The sequence below is a fragment of the Zalophus californianus genome, chromosome 6 (genome assembly GCF_009762305.2).
Source record: "Zalophus californianus isolate mZalCal1 chromosome 6, mZalCal1.pri.v2, whole genome shotgun sequence".
Lineage (NCBI taxonomy): Eukaryota > Metazoa > Chordata > Mammalia > Carnivora > Otariidae > Zalophus > Zalophus californianus.
This window is the reverse complement of record NC_045600.1, coordinates 126,525,295-126,544,550: the sequence shown is the minus strand read 5'-3', so window position 1 is coordinate 126,544,550 and position 19,256 is coordinate 126,525,295. Positions and strand designations below refer to the sequence as shown.

At 43.2% G+C, this 19,256-nt stretch overlaps 1 protein-coding gene across 7 annotated transcripts in view; it reads right to left on the bottom strand.

Moving 5' to 3' along the window:
- The window catches only part of TARS3 (threonyl-tRNA synthetase 3), a 76,642-nt gene extending 58,829 nt beyond the window's left edge, over positions 1-17,813 (bottom strand). For all 7 annotated transcript variants that reach the window (XR_003515810.2, XR_003515809.2, XM_027571315.2 and 4 more), the window contains exons 1-6: positions 17,406-17,813; positions 16,400-16,465; positions 15,551-15,747; positions 8,557-8,680; positions 4,120-4,241; positions 2,374-2,491 (exon numbers count right to left, since the gene is read on the bottom strand). Coding sequence is in view for 5 of the 7 variants with exons in the window: in XM_027571315.2 (XP_027427116.1) it covers positions 2,374-2,491; positions 4,120-4,241; positions 8,557-8,680; positions 15,551-15,747; positions 16,400-16,465; positions 17,406-17,723 (945 nt within the window). In the remaining 2 variants the exon portion in view is untranslated. The remainder of the gene's footprint in view (positions 1-2,373; positions 2,492-4,119; positions 4,242-8,556; positions 8,681-15,550; positions 15,748-16,399; positions 16,466-17,405) is intronic.
- Between the last annotated feature and the right edge of the window lie 1,443 nt (positions 17,814-19,256).

Sequence of the window (19,256 nt, the reverse complement as noted above, 5' to 3'; positions counted from 1 at the left end):
TGTCCATCTGAATGTCTTCTTTGGAAAAATGTCTATCCATGTCTTCTGCCTGTTTTTTAATTGGATTACTCTTTTCGGGAGAGTGTTGTTTGATAAGTTCTTTTTATATTTTGGATACTAACCTTTTATCAGATATGTTATTTGCAAATCCCTTCTCCCACTCAGTAGGTTGCCTTTTATTTTGTTGATTATTTCCATTGCTGTGCAGAAGCTTTTTATTCTGAGGTAGTCCCAATAGTTTATTTTTGCTTTTATATCTGCTGCCTCCAGAGACATAGCTAGTAAGAAGCTGCCACAGCCTCTGTCAAAGAGGATACTGCCTGTGCTCTCCAGGATTTTTATGGTTTCAGGTCTCACATTTAGGTCTGAAGATTCCAATTTTAACTATTTCATTTATTTCATTAACATGAAATAAATAAAATTTGAGGACATAGCTGCATTATTAATTTGCATAAAACAAAAACAAAGTTTATAGTAAATGATCCTATCGTTACATTAAAAACTCAGCAGACACTTCTCTTTTCTTTCCTGCTTTCATCACTACTGCCTTGGTGCCAGGTACTTTTTATTAAATAACTATTTAAAGGGGATAGTTGTTGAGAGAAAAAAAATAGATTTGTATGATTTAACTGTTTCATACTTATATGTTCAAATCAAATCATTTTTCTTCAAAGAGATTTGATTAAGTTTAGTTCTTAAGAGTGGCTGCAAAAAGGCAACCCACAGAATAGAAGAAAATAATTGCAAATCACATATCTGATACAGGATTAATATCCAGAATATATGAAGAACTCTTATAATTCAACAACAAAAAACAAACAACCCAATTACAAAATGGGCAAAAGACTGGAATAGACATTTCTCCAAATAAGACATACAACTGGCCAATAAGTCCATGAAAATATGCTTAACATCACTCGTCATTAGGGAAATGCAAGTCAAAAGCACAATGAGATACCACCTCACACACGTTAGGATGGCTACTATCAACAAAACAGAAAACTACAAGTGTTGGCGAGGACGTGGAGAAATTGGAACCCTCATGCACTGCTGGTGGGAATGTAAAATGGTGCAGCTGCGTTGGCGAACAGTCTGGCAGTTGACAAAACAGAGAATTTCCATATGATCCAGCAGCTTATGGGTATATACCCCGAGGAATTGAAAGCAGGGACTAGAACAGATATTTCTACAGCCATGCTCACAGCGACACTTTTCACAATAGTCAAAAGGTGGAAACAACCCAAGTGTCCACCAATAGATGAATGAATAAACAAAATGTGGTCTATACATACAACGGAATATTATTCAGCCTTAAAAAGGAAGGAAATTCTGACATATGCTACAACATGGACAAACCTTGGGGACATTACGCTAGTGAAATAAGGAGGTCACAAAAGGACAAAAAAATGTATGATTCCACTTATATGGTTCTTAGAGTAGTCAAATTTGTACAGGCAGAAAAAGGGGAAGTGGGAATGGGGAGTTAGTGTTTACTTGGTTGGGGTTCCAGGTGGGGAAGAGGAAAAAGCTCTGGAGATGGATGGTGGTGATGGTTGCACAATATGAATGTACAAAATGCCACAGAACTGTACACTTAAAAATGGTTAATAAATTTTTCTATTTTGTGTATTTTACCACACACACATACATGTACACATACACAGACATACACACACACACACACACACACACACACAAGTACCTGCAACTTTACCAAGCCCAAACCTATTTTTTAATTCAACAATATTCTATGTTCAAATTACGTGCTTTCTTTGATATGATTTAAAAAATAAAATCAGGGGGCGCCTGGGTGTTTCAGTCTGTTAAGCATCCAACTCTTGATTTCAGCTCCAGTCATGATCTTCGGGTCGTGAGATCGAGCCCTGAGTCAGGCTCCACACTGGGCCGGATGTGGAATCTGCTTAAGATTCTCTCTCTCTGCCTCTGCCCCTCCCCTCCCCCTGCCCCACCCCCGCTCACATGTGCGCACGTGCGCACGCGCGCGCTAAATAAAAATTAAGAATATATTTACATACGTTGGTCAAAACAATATAAAGAGAAAGTAGAAGTATTATTGAATTTATTAGTCAAAATATTAACAATACTCAAAATTAATCAGATTTATAGACACACACATGAAAATTATCACCTGGTCCTTCACCTACATATAACTGCATTAAAATTTTCAGGACATAGTAAGGACATATCACATTGGGTGACTAGTGACAACCTCACAGTAGGCTGCCAAACTGATTGGAACAATGTGGCAAGCAACACTCAACTATTTGTTTAAAAAAAAAAGCTATGTCAATTAATCATTTTTAATATTCCTGGCAAAAGATTTTCTTATTCTAAAGAGTTTCCTGAAATTACCTTAAACATTTCGAGGAGCACTTCCTTGCTGACTTCCAGTCTTTCGAAAGGTTGCTTTTCTTTTATGATAGTCTTACAGATGCTCTCCAGGGCTGACAGTTCTGTGCTGGACACTGCTCTAAAAAGAAGAGCAAGTGAGAGTCAACTCAGATTTCTCAGCCTTCCTGCAATGTCCTTTCTGTGGACCCTTGTCACTGACACTGAGGATTTCGTGTTTTATTGTACCAGGACTTCAGAAAGTCATACGTCCACATGCAAGGCAGACAATCTCACTTCTCAAAGAAGAATCCTGAGGCCCCAACAGAGGAAATGACTTGCCTGCAATTCTTCTCTGCAATGAGGTGTATAATTTGAAAAGCCCCATTAGAATCTTCCCCGGTTAGACTAAGCTCCTTTAGACCTGTTCTTCATGCAGTCAACCTTATACTTCACACACCTACATTTTTGTTCAAAAGAGATGTAGTAAGTGCTCACAAATCCCCGCCCTCAGTTACTGTGGAATCGGGTTGGGAGAAAGATCTGTGGGTGTGAACTGCAGCATCCAGTCTGGTACTTGCAGGGAATGGGCCTCCTCCGTGAGCCATCAGCTGACCTCTTTCAGCTGCTCTCTGGTTTTCCCTCACTCCCTTCCACCCACGCTGGCTTCCTTGCCTTTCCTCAAACAACACAGGCACAGGCCCACACCAGGGAGGTCCCAGAGGCCTAGAATGTTGTACCCCCAAAGGTCCATAAACACCCCCACACACACACACAACAGCCTCAGCATTTGCTCCCTTCCTCCATTCTGGTCCCTGCTTCAGCATCACTTTACCCTTTCCTGACCACCTGTCATGGCACACACCTCTCCACACCTGGCTTCTTTTCCTCCATACCACTCATCACCACCTGGTAAGTGGCTGTTCGTTTGTTTATTGTCTAAGCTAACCAGACTGTTAGCTCCACGGAACAGACCATACTCTGTTCACTGCTGAATCACCAGCACCAAGCTCAGTCAAAAATCTTGTTGAACAAATCTTGGGGTGGTGGGAACAGGAGATGAAGATGGACAAGGCTGTACACAGGAGCTATAGAGTACTGGGTGCTCAGTTAGGGAGACCATTTGAGCAGTGCAGTAGTGACAGGTAAGGACAAAATGTACCAAAGTCATCCAGCAAGAGATGTTATGGGTCTAATTCAGGCAGAAGCACAGAGGAAGAAGGGAGGATGGGAGAACTATTTAGGAGATAGGACTGGAAGAACTGGATTGAGGGAGGGACAGGAATTGGAAGGACCCTCAGGTTTCAGCTTTGGCAACTAGTCCTTAAGAGCTATGGGGAATACAGGTGGTGGGCTGGGGCTGGGCCTGTTGCTAATGATTTCAAGCACAGATCTACAGAATGTGAAGCCTCTGTCCCCTACTCTGCATGGTACTTATCTGCATGGGATGTCTGGCCAAGGTGGATAGCACCCTTCATTATTCATGGAGCAGAACTGAACCAGCCACTCTCTGGGGATTAAATTTGAGATTCTGTTCTTAATTCAGTACTAGGCTCTAGCAGGTCTCATGTGAGATAAATAGTATTATCACTTCCTTCTGAGGACAAGAAAGAAAGTTCGAGAAGTTCCTCTGGAATCTAAACTCATAAAAGAATAATTTTCAAACATAGCCAATCTATGCTCAAGTTATAGAACATATACACATTCACTAAATTAATATGTAATCATTATAAACGCATGCCTTCAGAAGTGACTATGCAGCAGTATTACCTGTCTCCAATGAACATGTCATAATAAAATCCATTTTCAATGGGTGGACCATAGCACAGGTGGCCTCCGTAGTAAAGCTCCATGGCCTCCCCAAGGATGTGAGCACTGGAGTGCCAGTACACCTGTGTGGAACACAGAGGCCAGTGGCTATCGAAATTACGGCATGGGAAACTGTTAGTCCAATCACACAAGGAAGCAAGTGGATCACCTTTAAGGGGACAAATGCTAAGACACAGAGCAACATCAATTTGAAAAGAAACGCTTCAATGCCCACGTCGAAGAGAACACTTTCTGAGCGCTCCTGGCAATTACACCAGGGCCATAAGCTGGGTTCTAGTGTAAACTGCTGTCTTGAGTCGCAGCTAAAGCACAGCTCCAAAACCACAGCCTTCCATGTCCATCTTCACTCGCAGAGAGGTTGTCTGTCGAAGCCTCAACCATCCGCTTGGAAGGCTGAGCAGAGGAGTCGCGCGGCAGCCCAGCTCAGCCCAGAGTGGAGGAAAGCCAAGGGTGACAGACACTGGCTTCCTTCCTTTCTCTCCAGGGACAGCCTCGAAGCTGAACACAGAGGGCCAAAGTAGTTTGCGTCTACACGGCAGTCCCCGCAGGTTGAACAGCTTTTGACAAGATGGCTCTGGAGGGCGACGAGTGTGGGGCCTGGGAATGTGGCCTGAGAGCCCCGGCCAGCACACACATGAGTTAATTTACCACCGTCCAAGGGCCGCTCCTCAGGTCTACAAGGTCGGAAAGTTGGGTTTTGAATCTGGTTTTGAATTCCCAAGGAATCAGTGGTTTACGGATAAACTAAAACTAACCAAAGTCACCAAATAAATATAGGTGCCAAAGAAGCAAGACAACGCCAGAGTCCCCTGGCAGCATTTTCCTTCCCTTATCAAATAGGAAATGTTACAATGAGAAAGCCGTTTGACAAATAAAATCAATCGGAACAGAGGGAGGTTGGCTGGCTGAGCAGGCTATGGGCAATCCCAACCGGCAGCGTTAGGCTGGGATAGGATCTGCAAACGGCCCCAGAGGGTCGGTCCCTTTGCTTCGGATGATGCCAGGAGGGCAGACTAACTGCCGACATGAACCCAAGTCTCTTCTTTGGTGCTCTGTCCACCCCTAGATATTTGTTGAGCCAAACTCTGTGTTAGGTGTTGGGGATACAGTGAACAAAAAGGAGTCACCAGCCTCCTGCAGTTTGCAGCGCAGCGTGAGAGAGACGGGCATAAACAAACTAGTAAGTGCATAATCACAAGACCAGAAGAAGATTTAAAAGGAGATGAACAGGGCACTGGAATGAAGAGTGACAGTGAAGGCTCCACCTTCACAGAGAGTCAGGAACATGGAAGGGGGAAAGCAGGGTAGCCTGAGAAAGGCTGCAGAGAAAAGAAAAGGTGAGCAGCCATGCAGGCCTTGGGCCGGGAGAGGAGGGAAGCTGAGTTTTATTCCAAATGCAGTGAGATGCAGTGAAGGGCTTTAAACAGAAAAATTTTCAATTTACCTTTTAAAACACCGTTTGGTAGCAGTACAAGAATGGATTTTAGGGGAACAGGACAGCAGGTGGGCAGTTTCTTGGGTTGTGCCATAATAACACCATCGTGGACTCTTGGACAGTGGCAGTGGAAATGCGGAGAAGTGGGCAGATTCAAGATACCTCGGGAAAGTAATGGCTTACGAATTAATTCGAGACTGGAGCTGGGAGGGCAGGCTGTAATCATACACAACCTCTGAGACTCTAGGTTGAGCAATTAGGCATGTCATGGAGGTGTACACTCAGATGGGGCTAAAATCAAGAGTTCCGCTGTGGACATACTCAGGATTCCTGTACGATCTCTGGATGGAGATAGTGCATGGCCAACAGCGTACACAAGACTGAGACGTGTCTAGCCACAGACAGATGAACTGACAGCGGATAGTTAATAGAAACGCTTGGAACGGGAATCTAAAGACAGACGGTGCCATGACTGAGCACCGAGGAATTCTTCACTCTGCGGGCAGATGAAGAAGAAAAAGCCAGCAAAGGAGACTGAGAACAATCGATGGTGGGAATGAAACCAGAAAAGCAGTGGCACCATAAAGGACCTTAAAAGAAGGGCGTGGTTCATTGTAAATGAGAGAATCCAGAGGATGGGGGGAGGTGGCCACTGAAATGGGGAGTGAAGCCCGACTCATGCCCTGATGTACTGGAAGAGACCCCTGAGCTGCACTAAAAGCACAGAACTAGCAGCTTTGGTTCTTATGTAAATCTGCTTTTCTGGTTCACACTTCTAAGTACCACCAAGTACCTTGTGTTTTCTTGAGCATGAAATCATAGCTGCACATCACTGGTTTCCCTGGGACTTCCCCCAAAGATTTAAAGTAGAATAATATCTACCTACATATATTCTTTTAGTAGACAATACGCTCACAAAAGGAAATACCATTAGATATGTTTTAAAATTGCAAGCTGTATCATTTTATAAAATGCCCCTTGTTTCTGTTGTGTATATTTATCAGCTTTATGTGAATATTCTTCCTGTCATTTTCTATATGAACTTATCTAGAGGGCAGAGGGTGTTTCTTCTGTATGTTACATTATGCTCTAACTATTCTTATAAATAGAATCATCTTTTACAATATAAAGGAGTCTTGAAATTTTCCATAAAGCAAAAAATGCTTTTAAAAAAGCATTAATTTCTCATTTCTTTAGATCTGGGTTTTCAAGATTCATTTTTCTATAGGGTTTCTTTTTCATGGATATGTGCTAAATATTCATAAGTTGGTTTATGTTCAGTATCTTATTATGTTTATAGCAACAGGAAAATAAATTCCAGGAACAACAACAACAAAAAAATCTTTGTTACAAAATTACATTAAAAGAAGCATCAAGATCTTGGAAAAGTTACTTCACCATCCTGAGCTCTGGTTGCCTCATCTGTAAAATAGGGATTAAAACATACACGTGTGCTAGGGTAACTGGGGACTCAAGGGGCCAGGGTCACTTGGTAAATGGTAAATAAACTTCTGGTAAATGTTTTTGCCTATTATCATTTTCATCAACAACCACACATATTTATGGAAACCCTACAATCCGACGTCAGATACCATGTTATGAGCATGGCAAGCAGAGGGGCCTGCTGGTTCGGCACTCTAGAAAGATTTCCCATGAGAACAAATGTTTTCTTTTTCATGAGGTCACTGAATGCAAGGAGAGAAGAACCCCAAAGATGCCCACATCTCCATGGAACATTAAAGTTGGTAGTTCGTCCATCCCCTACCACCCTAGTACCTGGCAGATTGAAGAAGTTCAACAGCCAACTATGTAAAAAGAGTCTCAGGAGCGACACCTGCAGATAAACCAAGAGCCTGCCAGTGTGGGAAAGTGCAAGGCTTTCAGGCAGGATCTGGGCCCTTAGTTGAGGATCAAAACTAATTGCTCCACCAGCTATCATGGTGGCTCTTGGTTCCAGCCCCGACTGGACTTTCTCCAGAAACTGACACTATCTGAAACCTCTAGTTGTTTGTTTTCTTGTTTACTACCTCCTCCCACTGGATGTAAACTCTTAAAACTTTTGGAAGCGGGAGTCTCCATGCTTTGTCCACTACAGCCCTATAGTGTCTTTACGTGACTCCAGGGCCTTAGATGCTGGTCAGTTGACTGAAGGAATTTATAAAATTTTAAAGTCTAGGGATGAAATCTGGGATGAAGTTAAGTGACAGCTGTTAACAACTCATGAGAAAAACTAAATAATACATATATGCTATGTATTTCTTCTAAAAATTGCTCTTTCCGAATCACTTTTAAATGTGATTTTATTAATATTGTATTATTTAGCTACTGAATTGTTATACCTCACATATTTCACACAGAAAAGTAATTATAATATGCTTCTTATAAGTTTGGGTTAATAAATCAAGAAATTTAGCCTAGGTTTCAAGATTAATGTAGCCTAAACTAATCACAGGTTAGGTTTTAGGTGGACAGTGGGCCACATGAAAGGAAAACTGCAAAGTTAAGGTAACGGTGCATATCAGAGACCTACATAAAAATCTGGTATCTATTTTCCAGAATATTACATTAATAACTATTTAAAAGATATCTGAGTTTTGATAATGTTTTCCAATTCTCCTACACATATTATATTATAAAGTAGACTGATTTTTAAGAATCTATTAAAATTCACTTGGAATATACATTGATTTTATAATAAAGCATTATAGCTTAAAGAAATAATTATTTTAAAAAATGATAAATAGGGGCTTCTTTAAAAGCTGATATATATTTGTACATATTCATTCCATAGAAACTCATAAATACTAAGCACCAATAAACAAATGTTAAGTCTCAGAAGGTTACAAAACTCATCATTCTTGACTTTAATATGTGTCTTTGTACATAATATTGTTTACAATATAATTACTCAAAGTTTCATTGATTGGTTTTTAAATACTTACAGCTTGAGCTTCCTCATTATCAAACGTAAGCAGCTCTAGAGTGGAATCCCCTTCCAATGGACGGTCCAAGTCCCATAATTCACCATTTACTTTGGCTACAACCATGCTTTCAGCCAGCTCTGGACTAGAAAGAGAAAAGTCACTTGGGAGTTAACCTTATCACACACTACAATGATTCATTAAAACAAAAGATTAGAATAGTTTCCAGGGTTTTTTTTTTAAGTGAATAGAAAGTACAAATGTAAACTAATAGAACAGATTTTTTTTATTTCATAACATTTATTTTAGATACAAAAGTAGTATACATCCACTGTAAACAACAACCACCACCACCACACTTGGAAAACAGAGAAAACACGAAGAATAAAATAAAAATCACATCTAAATCTTACCACCCTGAAAATAACTACTCCTAGCATTTTAGTACATGTCTTTCTAGTCTTTTTCTACATCCACCCCTCCTTCTCTCTCTCTCTCTCTCTCTGCCCCCCCCACACATTTATTGTTGTTTGAAAATTATTGACAAAAATAACGCATTAAGAACCTGGAAAGCACAGAAAAGCAAAGAAGAAGAAAAAAAAACCTCAATCACACCACCAAGGGATTACTTGTTAACATTTTGTTGTATGTCCTTCCATATTTTTTGATAAATATATACACTACAATAAAAATCTAATAATAGTACCATTCTGTATATGTTATCTGGTAACGTACTTTTTAAACTTTGTAAGTCGCACGTTTTCCCTGACAATAGACAGACTTGAAAAACATGCTAGTAATTAGTTGCAGAAGAAACAAGACTTGCTTACTGAACCCTCTGTGGCTGGGCATTTTGGTTATTTCTTTGTGGGTTTTTTTTTTCTTTGTTTTGTTTTGGGACAAGTAATATTGCAGTGAACATTCTTGAACACACATCTTAGTGCCCAATCATTTTCTCTGGAAAAATTCAAGAAGTAAAACTGCTGGGTCAAGGGAAATATGCTTTAATGACCTCTGTTGGAATATACTGCCAAATTTCCCGACCAGGAAAGGTGCAAGAATACCTTTTCTCTTTCCCCTCATAATGTCAGGTACTATGAAACCATGTCCTCTTTCCAATATGATGTTTTAACTTGCATTTCTGTGAGTAACTTGAGCATTGGTACAGTGCTGTGGTTAAGAGCACCTGCTCTGGGTTTGAACACTGAACAATTTACTCTAAGCCTTGGCTCTCTCATATGTTAAAATGGGGATTTATAGGACCTTCCTCATCCATATATTCTAAGGATTAAATAAGGCATACTCACAATAAAAACTTCTTAATAAATGCTAGCTACTGTTATTAACGAAGTAGAATTTAATTTTCATTTTTACTGGCTGTGAAGACTGCTAAGGGTTCTTCAAATCCATTCTCTCCTTCTTGTGCAGGAGTTTGCAGCCTTCCTTGCAGCCAGATGTGGCCGTGTGACTAGGTTTGGAAGCAATGGATACCAGCAGAAGTGGCCTGTAGCACTTCTGCATCTCAGCCTTAAGACAACGGAGAGCCCTTCCCCATCCCTTCCCCACTTCCTGCACACCAGAGCGAACGCGCGCTGTTCCCCCCAACCATGCAGACAAGCGCAACACTGGACATACATACAGATGGTCCCGCAACCAAACGGAAGGAATTCAGGTCTCCAGATGACTTATGGAAAAGAGTGCTGTCCTGCCAAGGTGGCCCCTCGCACCTCCAGACGGCTACCGGAGAGAGACTCCGATCATATTTATGCTACTGAATTTTTTGTTGCAGCAGCTTAGCCTGTATCTTAACTAATACAAAAAAGTAAGGACCTGGAGGTGAGTAACAAAACCAAAACACGTCGCACTGGCTTAGCAAATGGGCAGCAAGATGTGGCCAACACCCCTTGTCGTGGCATCATTTGGTATTTGATAAGTATCAAATACTGATACGTGATTAAATAGTTGAGATCATATTTGGTAAAGCCTTAAAGCAAACCAATGCGCTTACAATGCTTGTAGCACATAAGGAAGCAGGCATAAAAAGGCAGAATGTTGGTAAACGCTGGATGGATACTGCAGCTTTTGCAAAATACCACCAGACCCAGCTCAGCCCGGGTGAGAATTATCTGGTTTGGAGGCAGAGATGGAAGGGACAGGACTTTGCCAAGAGAGGCTCTGCCTGTGGCCTGTAATCCAAACTAAGAGTCCAGAAATGTGAGGCTGTGCAAGATCGGAGAAACAGTCATTTGTCCCCAACAGCAGGAGGGGCAGGCACGGACAGCTCTTCTCGAAGGCCAACGTCAAGACTGACAATAGGGGCCAGGCCCACTGCAGGGATCAGAGTAAGGGTGCTGCCCTCCCACAGCCTGTGTTTCATATGACCTCAGGCCATTCAACTGAGGGACAGAGGAATGAGCCAAGCACAAAAGCCAGGACAAAAAGGGGTGAGAAGTCTCTCTCTAGAATTCTTAGATGATGGAATTGTCTAGATGATGGACAACTAGGAACCTCCCCAAGAGCAAAACCAGGGCCTCCGGGGGACTGTGGACCAGAAAACAAAGGGTGGCCAGACAGGCTGACCCAAGCACTGCCCGCTGCCAGGCTGTGGGCCTCCCGATCGCTGCCAGCAGAATCTGATGGCTTCTGTCCACTACTGGATGCCCTACTGCTCCTTCCTCTTTTTTCCAAATACACTTCTATCGTGTTGGCCTCGTGTGTATTCCACCACCGTATATATACACATGTGGGGTGGGCAGCCCTATCAGCTTATTTGTTGCTACAGTGTAAGGGGCCAGCCTAACGGGGTGTTCTGTACATCACTTGGAAATCCCAAGCTTTCAGCTATTGGGACCCAGAGCTGTCTCGCCTGGGGAGGGACCAAGTGTGCGGGATGATGAAAAAGGGCTCTCACAGATTTCTGGATTTCACAGGGACACACTGTGGCCGACGTTGTCCCCTAAACCATGCTTTCCCTCTTCCACGGGGAGAATGCTTTAGCTGGACATGTGGCTGGCCAGCAAAAGCGACATTTCCATTCTCTCTTACTGCTAGGGGTGGCCAGGTGACTCAAGGTGAGCTAATAGGATAGAAGAGGAAATTAGAGTGTGCCATTGTGGGGTCTGGCCCTCAAAGCATTATTGTTCCTCAGCTGTCTTCCCCCTGCCTGCAAGCAAGTCCGTGAGTCCATGAACTCAGCTTCCACCCCTCAACATGGACGAACTGTGACCTAGGAGATGGCAGATCAACAAAACAGAAGGAGCCCAGGTCCATAAATGACTGCATGGACCAGGGATGTCCACTAGCCTGGACTGGTCATCTCTGGACTGCCATATGAGAAAACGTGAGGTCTACCTTATTCAAGCAATGGTCTTTGGGGGAGATCTCTTGCGACAGCAGTTTAGCCTAACTCAGTGGTTCTCAAACTTGAACTTGCATCAGAAACTCCTGGAGGGGCTTACAAACAGAGACTAATTATTCAAGAGGTATGGAGCAGGGCCCAAGAATTTGCTCTCTCCTAAGTTCCCAGGTAATGCTCATGCTGTTGGTTTGGGAACCACACTCTGCGAACAATTCTTTCATGAACTACTATGAACTGTCCTTTGCCCCATTTTTCTACAGGGGTCTTTTCTTTTTTTAAAGATTTTATTTATTTATTTATTTATTTATTTATTTATTTATTTATTTATTTGACATAGAGGGCATGCACGTACAAGCAGGGGGAAGCTGCAGAGGGAGAGGGAGAAGCAGACTCCCCACTGAGCAGGGAGCCCCACACGGGGCTCAAACCCAGGACCCTGGGATCATGACCTGAGCCAAAGGCAGATGCTTAACCAACTGAGCCACCCAGGCGCCCCTCTACGGGGGTATTTCCTTAGGATAAATGGCTATGTATAGAATTACTGGGTCCAAGGTTAGGGTTTGCATGTTTTTAAGGCTTTAAAAGTTTGAAAGAGACCGGACCTATTTATCCACCCTCCAGCAATGCCATTTCCCCAAGACTGTATCAATGTTAACTGCTATGCATAAACCTTGGACAAATAGAGAACACATAATAATTTTCATTTATACTTCTAAGATAATCTGTTCCTCTCCTGAAGTTTTCATCTTTTTCCTATTAATTTGAAAAACACTTGGAGAGCAATCATTTGTTTTATATGGTACATTTTTTTTACATCTGTCATTTCCCGTTTTATGTGTCATTTTTACACATAGCCATTTTTCTTAAGCGTTTTATTTTGTGTGCCGTTTGAATTTGTCCATCTTTTCCTTAATGATTTCCACGTTACATGGTATGCTTAGACTCCCCCAGAACAGGAATCATCATCTATGCAATCAATTCTCAGTAACCCAAGAGAATAGGCAGTATAATTTAATAAAACTATTAATTTCTCATTTATTTTATATCCAGCCACCTCACTGAACCCTTATTCAGACAGTTTTCCAGTTAATACTATTCCCTAATTCACTTTTTTTTTTAAGTAGGAGCCCAACACAGAACCCCACTCACAACCCTGAGATCAAGACCTGAGCTGAGATCAAGAGCCTGTCGTCCCACCAACTGCGCCACACAGGTGCCCCTCTCTAATTCGCCTTAGAGCTCCCTTCTTTTTTTAACTGTCTTTGTTGAATTCTTAGTCTGTTTCTTCTTCTTTCTTATTAGAAAAGCCTTTGACACTACAAATCTGTTTCTGATCACTACTTTGGCCCTATTCCACAGATTTCTGATATACATTCTCCTCATTAAAGTACTTCCTAAAAATCCTGTGGTTTTGATCTGTACTTCTGAAACAAATAACGCAACATATTTTAAGAAAAAAGAAAAAGAAGATAGCAGGAGAGGAAGAATGAAGGGGAGTAAGTCAGAGGGGGAGACGAACCAGGAGAGATGATGGACTCTGAAAAACAAACTGAGGGTTCTAGAGGGGAGGAGGGTAGGGGGATGGGTTAGCCTGGTGATGGGTATTAAAGAGGGCACATTCTGCATGGAGCCCTGGGTGTTATGAACAAACAATGAATCATGGAACACTACACCAAAACAAATTATGTAATATATGGTGATTAACATAACAATAAAAAAATTTTTTTAAAAATCCTGTGGTTTTTATTTCCTTTCACCTGAGTTATTTTGAAGAGTTTTTTTTTGTAATTTTCAAGTTTTACTTTGTTTTGCCTTGCTGTCATTTAATGATTACTGAGTTCATAACAGATTTCATTTTACCTACAGAATATGTGAACTGTATTTCCACATGTAATTAAGGTTCTGAGAAGCCAAAAACACAACCACAGGTGCTGAGAGATCTCTGTCTGTAGACCACAGAGACTGGTGAGCAACCACTAAGTCCCCCTCACAGTGTTATTATTCAGACGCATATAACCCTAATGTTTGCCTATGTGATGGGTCCAAACCCAGTACTAACCAAAGAGAGGTTAAAGCCTACCACTCCTGAGTGTCTTTAATTTTGTATTTCTGATCTGATGCTACATCAATTAACTCCTAAAGTTCTGTGACAAATAGTCATTGCGGATTACACTGTTTGTCTATTTTTGAAATAAGCCTCCCATTTGATGATTTAAGCTCTGAATTCTGGTGTCTTGAAGTACTATGATCCCGGCTCTCTTCCTAACAGGTTTGCCTGATATGCCTGCTTTGCTTGTCTTTTGGTTTGGGCTAACTTTACTTTTTAGACGCTCCTACAATCCCACTATCATGAAATTTGATTGTACGATTTGTAAGCTGGTACCCTGTGGAAATGCAGATTATTAAGGGTACAATGAAGAAGCTGTCCTATAATCCAGTAACTTTGCTTCCCAAGTTCAAACAGGATTCTTCCGTGCAGAACCAGTCTCTACTACGCCAACATGCAAACTGACTCGCCGTGAAGAAACAGAAACTTATTTTTGCCTCAAAGCCTGTTTTCTCCTGAGCACATCTAACCATCTCTCTCCTGGAAAACGTGGGAATAGCTAGGAGAGGCTGTTAGAGTGCAAGACATGATGGGGTGGGAAAATATATATATAATTTTAATCATAGTTTTCCAAGGAAATCTGAAGATTTCAACTGTTGAAAAAGCTTGCTTTTTAAATAGTAAAAGTTTATTTACATGGCAGTCTTGAGCTATAGCTTCCAAGGAATTACACTTACTGCTAGGAATTAACATTGGTCAAAATAACATAACTTCACTAATGTATCTAACTTCTAGGGAAAGTCAAAGTATTTATTCCAGGGTTGATAATAGCTCTAACACATACACCTTCAATCTATAATAAGTCACTTTGTACATTTCTAGAGGCACTTTAATTTTCAGAGTATTTTTCATATGCAGTTATTTTATTTAATTTTTACAACCTCATTAGGTAAATGGGAAAAGCAATATTATTCCAGAGATTAAAAGAAACAGGCCTGAAAACCTTCAGGGATCTGTCCAACGTGGTTCGAAGAACCACCCATGGTTATTTACTGGTGGGATGATGACTTGACTTGGAGTCAAGTCCAGCAAAGGATCAGTAAAATCTCATGGAAATACTCTGATGATGAACAAAGTCAATGTAAAGTGACCTGTCAAGGATTATACATTTTTCTCTACTATATATTTTTCATGGGGGGGGGGGGCGCACCTGGATAACTCAGTTGGTTAAGAGTCTGCCTTTGGCTCGGGTCATAATCTCAGGATCCTGGGATCGAGCCCCACATCAGGCTCTCTGCTCAGCGAGAGCCTGCTTCTCCTGCTCCTTGCTGCTTCCCCTGTTTGTACTCTCTCTCTCTGTCAAATAAATAAATAAAATCTTAAAGAAAAAAAAAAGAACTTTAAAATATGGACATTTTAAAGAAGAGATTTTATTCTGGTATTCAACTACTTATTTAAATGCCCTATTTAAGCCAGAGGAAAAAATTAATGACACTTAATTTATTCAAGTAAGAAAAAAAAAATATTTTTGCAGTTCCCAGGGAACACACTGTCACCAAGCTCTGGCACAATACTACATAATGAATATCTTCTCCAAACTATGGTTTTACCTAATTTCAGCAGCCACTTGATAAGGTGTTGTTTTCCAGACTTCCCCTTCCACGGTTTTCCCACCAGCCACTCTCACTGTGATCACACTGCTTGTATTCCCCTTTTCGTCAGCAACGACAAATAAGAGCTGATGGTCTTGCTTCAATATTTCAAACAGCTTCAATCTTTCCTTCACAAAATCTGGTTGATCTGTCACCTGAAAGTCATTAGAATACAAGAAGGTTAACATACACAGCCCACTTTTTTCTACGTGTTCACCCTGCAGTAAGGCTCACCCCATTCTCTGCACACCCCAGGTCATTTCCAACTCTCCTGCCAGTCACTTCCCACCCCCTTCTTAGGTCTTAGGGTCCAGCTCAAAGCCCACCTCTTCTAACTACCATATCTCCCTCCACCATATGTTTAACACTCGTCTATGCACAGTTGCACAATTCAGCACCTACCCATATACCATCCTACTTCATTCTCTGTTGTCTTTCCTGTTTGATCTCAACCAGACTGATTACTCCGCAGCCAGGTTTTCCTTCTTTGCTCCTGCCAAGTGTTTATCCTCAAAACCTACTCTGGTTTGTTTTCATGATTGATATGGTAGCTAATTTCCTTAACACAAAAGTAAAGCCCTGCTATCTCAACTTAAATAGACAAAGAAGCACTTAAAGATAGCTGTGTGGCTAGCTCAGCTCAAAGTTAAGACATCTTGTAGCTAAGGCTTGCAAGGTTTTGAATATACTACTAGTGTCATAATTTAATTAGTAATTATGTTTTAATTTAAAATCTGGGCTATTAACTGTATCAACATATTTAAATTACAGGTAGTATTTTACATTAGTTCCATAGCAACAACTCACCTCGCTCTCAGGCCTGCTATCCTCCTTTGCTTTAGTGTTCTTTTCTTGGGTTTGACTGGAAGGAGGCTGAGAAATAAAGGTAAGTTATAAATAACTCATACCAATGACAAGAAAGAGGAACACAACAGAGGAGCGAGCAATCAGCAAGTGTCCCACGTTGGAGGCTGGGCTTCCCTGACCACCACCTAAAACTCTAGATGGGCAACTCACTTTCTGGGGTTCCGTCCTTCCTGTCTGTGCATTTTCACACACTCTTGCTAAGTACATTTAACATATTTTGCTCTCTAAAGTTTTTTCCCCTAAACTTTAAACATAATGTCACTGGAAAATGGTTGTGTAGCTGCCTCCGCACTGTAAATACACTATTTTAGGAAGATGTTGCCAGTGCACCACAGTTACCCTTGGTAAAGAACTCAAGAACACCCCACAGTCTGTGAAATCTTTTAAACTTCATAAAATGTATTATGTTACACGACGATAACCTGTCCTTCAATGGCCCAAAATATTAAAACACTCTAATAATAACGCTAAATATACAGATTTCAACGAGTGAACAACAACAAAAAAAACCCCAAAAACCACCTGTCGTAAACAGCTCAGAACCAGCCATTCATTAGACGAAATGGCTGAGTTTACTTACGTAGCTGTTGGTCTTCCTGATAAGAAAAGAAGAGTGAGTTTTAAACACGCCAGCATTTTTTTTCAAACAAAGGAAAATGCTATTTCTGCTACTGAAGAAAATATGTGGCAATTTACTGGGAGAGCTGAGAAATGACACCGTTAAGTCAGTCTGGCGACTGCTGGAAAGACAGGGCTCCGAGGGATGTCCAGGCGCCTCACTGGTTCCCCAGGCCGTAGCAGGTGCACAGAGCAGCGCGCCGCGGCCGCACCCGTCCTTCCGGCGGGACCACCGCCACCCGTGCACCACGCAGCTCGCGGCGCCGCCCGCCCGGGGCTCTAGTCGCACCCGCCCCCGTTCCCCGCAGCGAGCCTGCCGCCCCGTTACCTGCGCGCCGGCAGCCGCGCGCCGGGCCTCCTCCTGCGCCGCCGCCGCCCGCGCCGCGCTCTCCAGCGGCGCCTGCTGTCTCAGCTCCTCGGCGAGGCACAGCCGCAGGCGGTAGAGGCGGTGGCGCAGGTCGCGGTTCTCCGCCCGGAGCTGCGCCACCTCCCGCGTCAGGCACGGCCCCTCGGCCTGGCCGCGGTCGGGCGCGTTCAGTTGCTCGTCCCTCAGGCGCTGGACCTCCGCCCACAGCCAGCGGATGTCCTCCTCCTGCCGCTCCAGGCGTGAAGCCACGGCCTCGGCCGCCAGGGCCTCCGCCGCCATGGCGGCCGGCTCCCCAGGCCACCGACGCCACTCAGGTAGCAGCCGCTGCGCTGGAGGCACCGGCGGCGGCCGGGCTATAGGCGGGGCGTCGTGGACAGGCGGGGCGACGAGGAGAGAGGGGCGGGGCTCACTGCGGGGCGGGGACTATAGGAGCCGCAGGGAGGTGGACTGACGGGGAGAGGGGGCGACGAGGAGAGGAGGGGCGGGGCTCACCGCAAGCTGGGACCATAGAAACCGCGGGGAGGCGGGGCGAGGAGGAGAGGCGGGGCAACAGAGAAGGGCAGAGGAGGCACACTGCAGGGCGGGGACTATACTCTGGAGCCTCGGGGCGGCGGGGTGAGGGGGAGGCGGGGGGGCGGTGACTGCAGGGGTGGGGCTGAGGCTGGGCACGCTGCTGGGGTTGGGTACCCGCACGCGCGGTGGTCAGGGCGTGGAGAGTGGCGTGGGGCCTGAATAGGCAGACCGTGCCTTCAGGGCTAGCCATGAATATCACCATGAGGTGGTTGAAATGCAAAGTGTCCAAAATCTTGGGAAGGTTATTAACATCTCCCTTCCCAGCGTGGCTCTGTCTTTCCTCTCGTGAATTCTAGCAGTCACCATCCTTCCAACTTGCAGCTAGGTTCTGAGAAGTGACTATTGAGAGTCCACCATCTTTGGCTTTCATGCCAAAGCTGACCAAGTGCAGAGGCCGCTGGGCCAAGGCACAGAAGATCTCTAAGAAAATTTAAAGCTGACGGGCAATTGCTAGCTCCTCACTCCAGGTTAAGGCAAATGCCGCAGACATCCCTGTATACCACGTAACTGTGAGCATGAACCTTCCTGTAATAGGAACACAAAGTGATTTTTATTAACATTCTTAGGGTTTAGAATGTGGCAAACGCTGGTTTAAGCTCTTTATAAATACTACTATAATACTTATAGCAAAAAGTACTCTTATTATGTCTGGTAAATTAATGGATAAACTGAAGCACAGAGAGGCTAAGCAACTTGACCAGGGTCACACAGCCACTGCATGACAGAGTTGAGATTCAGACTCAGATAATCTGATGCCAGCGTCTATGTGCTTAACACTATGGTGCCTTTCAACATTGGTGAAATTGAATTGAACACGTCCTATGATGAGAAAGAGATAATAAATGCCCTCAGAATTCCAAAATGGGAGAGCTTAGTTAGACTGATGAAGTTAGAGAGCAATTGCTTTGAAAATAAAGGCTGGCAGTTATTAGAAAGGTAGAGAGGCGAATGAATGCCACTCTGGGAGCAGATCCGCATTCCAGGGGCTGAGGGGGGCATCTAGTTGGAGTAAGCTAACTGGAATCACAAACAGCTCCCAGGAGGAAGTTCCATTACGTATGGCACTGAAACCACTGTATTATTCCCTTCCCTGGTAAGCTTCTGGACAGAGTTATACTGACTCACTGTTCCCAGTCACTTCTCAACCTGCTGCCATCTGGTTTTTGCTCCTCCCATTCTGCCATGACTCATGTATTGTCAAATGCTATGGCCCGGCATAGCCCCCTCCCCAGCCCCCGA